This window comes from Copadichromis virginalis, linkage group LG13 (genome assembly GCF_057382275.1).
Source record: "Copadichromis virginalis isolate Kocher_CV1m ecotype Utaka linkage group LG13, C_Virginalis_male_GT1.1, whole genome shotgun sequence".
Lineage (NCBI taxonomy): Eukaryota > Metazoa > Chordata > Actinopteri > Cichliformes > Cichlidae > Copadichromis > Copadichromis virginalis.
The window spans coordinates 31,955,969-31,962,422 of NC_140630.1; the positions used below are offsets into that span (position 1 = coordinate 31,955,969).

The 6,454-nt window shown below is 42.2% G+C and overlaps 1 protein-coding gene across 1 annotated transcript; it reads left to right on the forward strand.

The window, feature by feature from the left end:
- The first annotated feature begins 2,185 nt into the window (after positions 1–2,185).
- On the forward strand, positions 2,186–3,304 carry LOC146695984 (uncharacterized). Its single transcript, XM_085476680.1, has 4 exons — positions 2,186–2,228; positions 2,433–2,526; positions 2,713–2,800; positions 2,914–3,304. Exons 1-4 carry the CDS (start codon positions 2,186–2,188, stop codon positions 3,295–3,297), a joined length of 609 nt encoding a protein of 202 aa, XP_085332806.1. The 3' UTR covers positions 3,298–3,304.
- The last annotated feature ends 3,150 nt before the right edge of the window (positions 3,305–6,454 follow it).

The window sequence follows — 6,454 nt, forward strand, 5'->3', positions numbered from 1 at the left end:
ACATCGTGACTGGGTTCCAGCGCTACACAAGGGACCTGCTTCAAACATACCACCATGCCAATCAGATTACTTCTTCTGAGGGTGAAGAGGTGACCCTCCTGGATAAGATGGTGAAGGTTTGCTGCGTTTGGTGAACAGTGTGATAATAAAACCAGGGAAGAATGAAGCCTGCTCCTGTTAAATATTCTTAAGTCTTGTGCTGTTAAAATTGCTGTATTTTTTCAAAAGATACAGTAAATAAAGTAATGTTAGTAGTGGGTGATATCATGTAAACACTCATGATTTGTGTAAACATTTTGTCATTTGTAAACTATAAATGACATGGATTCTACACTGTAACTGATGTGATGTTCTATAAAGTGGTTTTAATAAAAAAAGAGGCAAAATTAGTTTGTTTCTTTATTCAACTTTTGAACAGTGGGACTCAGTCAGTAGATATTCAGTAAATGCAAATTATTTACACGGCAGTGCACTACAGGCATAAATCTAGACCCCTAGATAAAACATTATGGGTCATTCCCACAACCCACAGCTTTACTGTGTTCCAGCAAAGTATCCAATAGCAGTGACAACTCCACAGTAGCAGGTGGGATTTTTCTTTTTTGAGGATGGCTCCTTTTACCTTTCAATACGGATGGTCTGTTTATGTTTTGATCAAGAGTCTTTTTTTAGGCAGCTGAAGAGGAGAAGTCTATCTTATGGCCAACCTCTGGCTGTATCTTGGTATTATTACCCAGCAAAACCCAGTATGCAGGTTCATCTGTAACAGTCCTTGTGCCACGGATCAACACTGTTGCTTCTACATTAAACAGAAGAGCAGCGACATGGCTGCAGGTCTCTGCGACTCCGGCCTTACAGCTGCAGTGGGCGGCTTCAACCTTCCCTGTGATGCTCACAGTGACTCATGGCTGCAATGCTGGTTCATTCAGTCTTTGAGAGTGCAGGACCTGAAACACACACAAAGTTCATTTAAAGACAAGAACTAATGAGCCAAGGCCGACACAAATGTGTTTTATCTACTTTATCATAAATGTAACAAAGTGTTTAGAAAGTTAGCACATACATGTAATTTTTCATTTCTTTATGTGTCCATCTATAGAACGCTGCATGTTATAGTGTAAATCTGTCTGTTCTCTGTCAGAAACCTGGCTGCAGAAAATGAACCTAAAGTATGTAATGCAAGGATGTCATCACTTTAGCGATGTAGAAAGCATAAAGTGACAATTATGAATCACTTAATATGATAAGGAGATTCTGCAGGTCATTAATCAATGTATAAAATTAAAATAAAATGTATTTTTAGTGACACAGGATACAAACATGGAAGCAAGATGTATAATTAGGATTATTTATGAATAAATTAGTGCAATTTCTTTAACCATAAATAATAACTAAATCCTTCAGGACAATGTCTCATCAATGCACTGAACTCACTATGTTATCCCTCTAACAGCCTCCACATGTTCTCACTGTAATTTCCCCTCATGAATGAATTTATGCTGCACTAATGTGAATGTTTGCAGGGAAATCAAATGCATTTCACACGCAGTACTCGAGCTGACTTACCTTTGTTTGAATGACGACTTGTACGCGCTGACTCCACATTTCCTATGCACGCTATTTTCTGCAAGTACCGCTGCTTTGCCTCTTGACGCAATCGGTCTCTATACAGTCCATTCTCTTTTGAGCTGCTTTTAAGCATCTTTCTTGTAGTCGTCGTTCCAACACAGTTGTCGTGTCCAAATTCATGGGCTGCATCCTCCTGAGGCCGCATTTGTAGACAGATTACGTCACAGCGACGCGCCGAAGGCTGTCCAAATTCGTAGACCCCTCCGAATGCAGCCGACAAATGCGTGCTCCTTTTTCCAAATTTGAAGGATGGGTCGGGTGTGTCCTTCGTGGCCCACCATATCCCAGAATTCATAGCGCGGCCCAGCCAAGCTCCAGTTTCCGGCTAATGGCGGCCGCTACTAAGTTTTAAAATTACTCTTATTAATCTTTCTGGGTCACAAAATAAACTTTTAACATATTTTCAGGCGAGAATGTGGGTGTGTAAACTTCAAATATCTGCTTTGTTTGTCAAGATATTGCATATTTGCAAAAGTGCATGGAACGTTTTCGGTGACGTCTGTCACCCCACCGGCTCGATAGCTTGCCAGCCCAGAACAACTTCATTCACGTAACGATGGCGGCACAAGATAAACCGGGAGACGAATACACTTTTAAATGTAAGTATGTGAAAATATGGTGGTACAAAAATTAAATTTTTATAGCGGTTATGTTGTTAGGGTTGTGAATTTGCATAGACTTGTAATATTTATTTAAACAATCTTCATAAAAAGTGTCCGTAAACTAGCTTGTATGGTGGGTCCCACGGTTTTTCATTGGCGCTTACATTTTTCCCAATCAACGTTTTTGTGATATGTTTATAGGGAGCAAAGAGCAAACGGCAGACTTTATTAAAACTAGAGGAGAAAATGATCACCTCTTCACCGGGGTAAAAAATTCAGTGACTGTGGGATGGAGGTACACGAATAAATCAATTTACACATCATATTCATCTGAGTACGGTTTCAATAACCCTCATTCTGTACAGAACCTGTGATGTCCAGACGTATTCCTCTTGTGTTCTGCTGTGAAAACTTTTGGATTTAGGGATTATCATAGTTGTTATGGTTTTCTCTCTTCTCTTATTTTTTTGTGTGCGATCAGGACTATTCTTGAGAAGATGGGCCTGCAAGGGAAAGTCACCCCCTTACAGGCCAAAAAGAAGTGGGACAACTTAAAGAAAAGATACAAAGTATGTGTGCTGTCAAGAAGATAATTTTTAAGAATGAAATTTAATAAATGTACATTTACTAAAAGTTGTATTGTTTACATTTGTCTGTCATTTCTGATTTCCTCTGCCTTTAGGATTGCAAGTGTCCAGGGTCAGGTGAGGGAGTCAGTGGGAAGCCCACTGCTGCTACTTGGCCCTGGTTTGGCCTCATGGATGAGGTGATGGGACAGAGGCCTTCCATTAGGCCCCCTGTCCTTATTTCCTCTCTCCCTGAGGACACTCCAGGGCCAAGTATAGCAGTGGATGACCAAAGCGAGATGGTAGGGGAGACGGATGAGGAAGGAGGTCAGCCAGCAGCAACGGGAAGGAAGAGGAGAAGGGAAAGACAGGATGAGCTCCTTGAGCTCATCAAAGAGGACATGCAGTACCAAAGGGAGGCTGAGGAGAGGAGAGAACGGGAGAGCAGGGACAGGATGGACAGACTTTTTTCCATACTAGAAAGATTAGTTCCGAAATAAGTTAAAAATATATTTTGATATGCTCTTACTTGTCAATTTGTCAATTTAAAACTCTTCAAAGGTAAATAATAATAAAACAAGAATATTTCTAAAACATGAATTTTAGTCAGAGAAGGATAAATATATACAAATATTTACAAATTTTCACACAGGATTAACCAAAGTGACCTGTTCCTGGACCGTTTTTTTTTTTTTTTTTCAAATATACTTTAAAGATCACACAAACAGAAAATCTCTGGCAGTGTTGCTGGATTTGCCGAAAGAAGATCAGACATGGATGGGGTGCTGCGACTGTGACCCGTGGTTTGTCTTTTCTGGTCAGAAAGTGGAGAATGGCACAGGGTGGTGTGCAAATAGTTTTAGGATGCTTCCTCCCTCTGTCCACTGCATCGTCCATCCATGGGTTTGCAGGGCTGACTCAATCGATGGCTGCCACACGACTAAGAGGTTTTTCAGAAATATGCAAACCAGAGAAAGTGGATTCACTACTAGTATAATACTTGTGACTCTGTAGCAGACAACAGTTTGAAAAAGTGGTATTAAAAAAGATGCTTAGATAAATGTTTACTTGCCTGTTAACAGTAGTCATGGTCTGGTGGTACCTCCTCCAGGGCAGACACCTCGGCAGACAGCTGGTCCCGCCACAGAGCACCACTGACTGCCTCCAATCCAGCCTCCCCCTCATCATCCTCTGCTCCATCTTCCTCAGGTTCATCCTCAGGAGCCACAATGTCACCAGCACTGAGGCAAATGTTGTGGAGGATGGCACATGCTGTTACTACCTGTAGTGATATACATATACACATTATTCTTTCATACACACACACATACATACATATATACACACACACAATTAATTTGACATTGGGTGGTCACTTACATGAGGTACAAAGGTGTGGTGCACCTCCAGCGCTTGCAGGAAGATGGCCCTGAACCTGTTCTTCATCATCCCAAAAGCACGCTCTATTATGGAGCGTGCCCTGGAATGATGGCTGTTAAAGCGCTGGGCTCCCACACCTTGGACTGGCCTCTTGTAGGGTGTGATGAGGGGGAGTGGACGCCCGAGGCATGGGTACCCTCCATCTGCGAGGATGAAATGCCCTGGAGGAGGGTAGACGGACTGTCTGTACAGTGGGCTGTGGCGGAGCACCCTGGAATCATGCACCGACCCAGGCCAGCCCACGTATGTGTCGATGAAGCGGCCCCGATGGTCACAAACCGCCTGCAAGATGATTGATGGAAACAGTTTTCTGTTCCTATAGCACTGACCATCAGGGCCACTTGGACACTTGATGGGTATGTGGCAGCCGTCGATTGCACCCACCGCTTTCATAAAGGCTCTGTGGCGTGCCAGCCCTGCAAACCCACGGGACACTACCTCCAGGTCCTCTGGAGTTGTTGGGAGGTGGATGACCTGGTAGCAAATGGCCAACACCTCTTTCGTGACTCGGTGGACGATGTAGTGGACAGTAGAACGCGGCATCCCAAACACTCTTGAGACCACCCTGTAGGATGCTCCACTTGCCAACCAGAAAAGAAACACCAGGATCTCAATTGTGGCACCCCATCCATGCCGCCGATCCTGGTTCAGGAGATTTAACAACACTGCCAGAGACTCCCTGCTTAGCCGAAAATCAGGCCTTGGATCCTCCTGGCTAAAAAAATGGTCCAGGACTGGTACACTTTGGTTAATCCTGCAGTACAACGGCCTTTTCTGGTTAAGGAAAAGGTGGAGAACAGCATAAACAGTTTTAATAGAAAGGTATGACTTCATTTATTTTATGACATCAAAGCATTATTCTGATTACTAAGCTTGAGTAAAATATACTAACACTGAGAAATAACATTTTATACATTTCATCTGTGTAGCTAAGCTTTTTTGTGAACTCAAAAATAACGCTGTTTTTGGCTTTCTGACAATTTTACTGCAATTTTATGTACAAAAATAAGTAACAGATCATATGAATAACTGAAAATAAATGTAAACTTATAGAAGAACATTTTCTAAGAGATTTTGTTCATATATTTTGAATGACCGCCGTCATTCAGTCACTGAAATTATCCATAAAACTAGCTAAGTAATTCCTAAATGCGTCTAGTTTTACCTGGATATGATTTTCTCTGATGAGCCTGGAGTACAAAACATGCCGGCGATGACGACCGCGACACAGTTTTTTTAGATCGTTGATAATTAAAAATGAACACAAAAAACGGAGAAAGATTTCGGGGTCCATTTTCGTGCCCTGGCGCTGACAACCGGAAATACTTTGAATTAAGGGCGGGAGTAGATCGAGAAGGCTAGACCGTCCAATTTCACGGCCGTTTACTTCCGGCCTACCCGATCTTCTGAGGACCCGGCCCACATAGACCGCGAAGGCCGGGTCCTCAGGAGAATGCAGCCCATGAATTTGGACACGACCAGCGTGTTTGTTTTGATTCGTAGACCCCGAAAATGGCGCTGCGCTCCCACAATGCATTGCGGCGTGACGTCAACTCCAAAGCCCTTCGCGGTATTTTTTGTTTAAATGAGGGAGGAGCGGATTGCGCCGCCTATGAAAAAAACAACTTTTTAAATAAAGTTGTTTTTTAAAGTGAGCGGCAACCAGTCTTCGCAGTCTTTTTTGTTGAAATGAGGGAGGAGCAGATTGCGCCGCCTATGGACTAGTGTGGTCTGTCCTCAGTTGCGAGCAGATTTTTGACTTGCTGGTTCCTGGAGGACATCGATTATTTAAAGGAATTTAAAACTAACACCAAGGTAAATACTGAAGGTTTGATAAGTTATCATCAATGGTTATTTTAGTTGCTTTCTATACTTGTCCTAAACGGTATAAGGGAGAGAGGCATATAACATCCTTAGCTAGCAGGTGAAACTGGGTTAATTTACTGTCATTGTCTTTGGCGAATATAATTAAAAGTTACTCACAAAACTCCTACTGCCTATATTCTACTCAGTAAAGTACATTTTATCTTATCTTATTCTGTTTCCATCGCACCAATATCTCTATGCAGTTTGTGAATTTACGTAATATAATGTACACCGCGTTTTTTCTCCCTCTGTGCATCTGCAACCAGCTATTTTTAATTAATTCAAAAAGTAATGATTTTTTTATTTTTTAGTACTGTGCTTTAGTGGATTCCCGCTCAGGTAATGCGGCCA

Excerpts from the sequence above, each read along its gene's own strand:
- LOC146695984 (XM_085476680.1), top strand. The coding sequence starts at position 2,186 with ATGGCGGCACAAGATAAACCGGGAGACGAATACACTTTTAAAT. Across the intron at positions 2,527-2,712 it reads TCAGTGACTGTGGGATGGAG|GACTATTCTTGAGAAGATGG; the intron begins GTACACGAATAA and ends GTGTGCGATCAG. Across the intron at positions 2,801-2,913 it reads ACTTAAAGAAAAGATACAAA|GATTGCAAGTGTCCAGGGTC; the intron begins GTATGTGTGCTG and ends CTCTGCCTTTAG.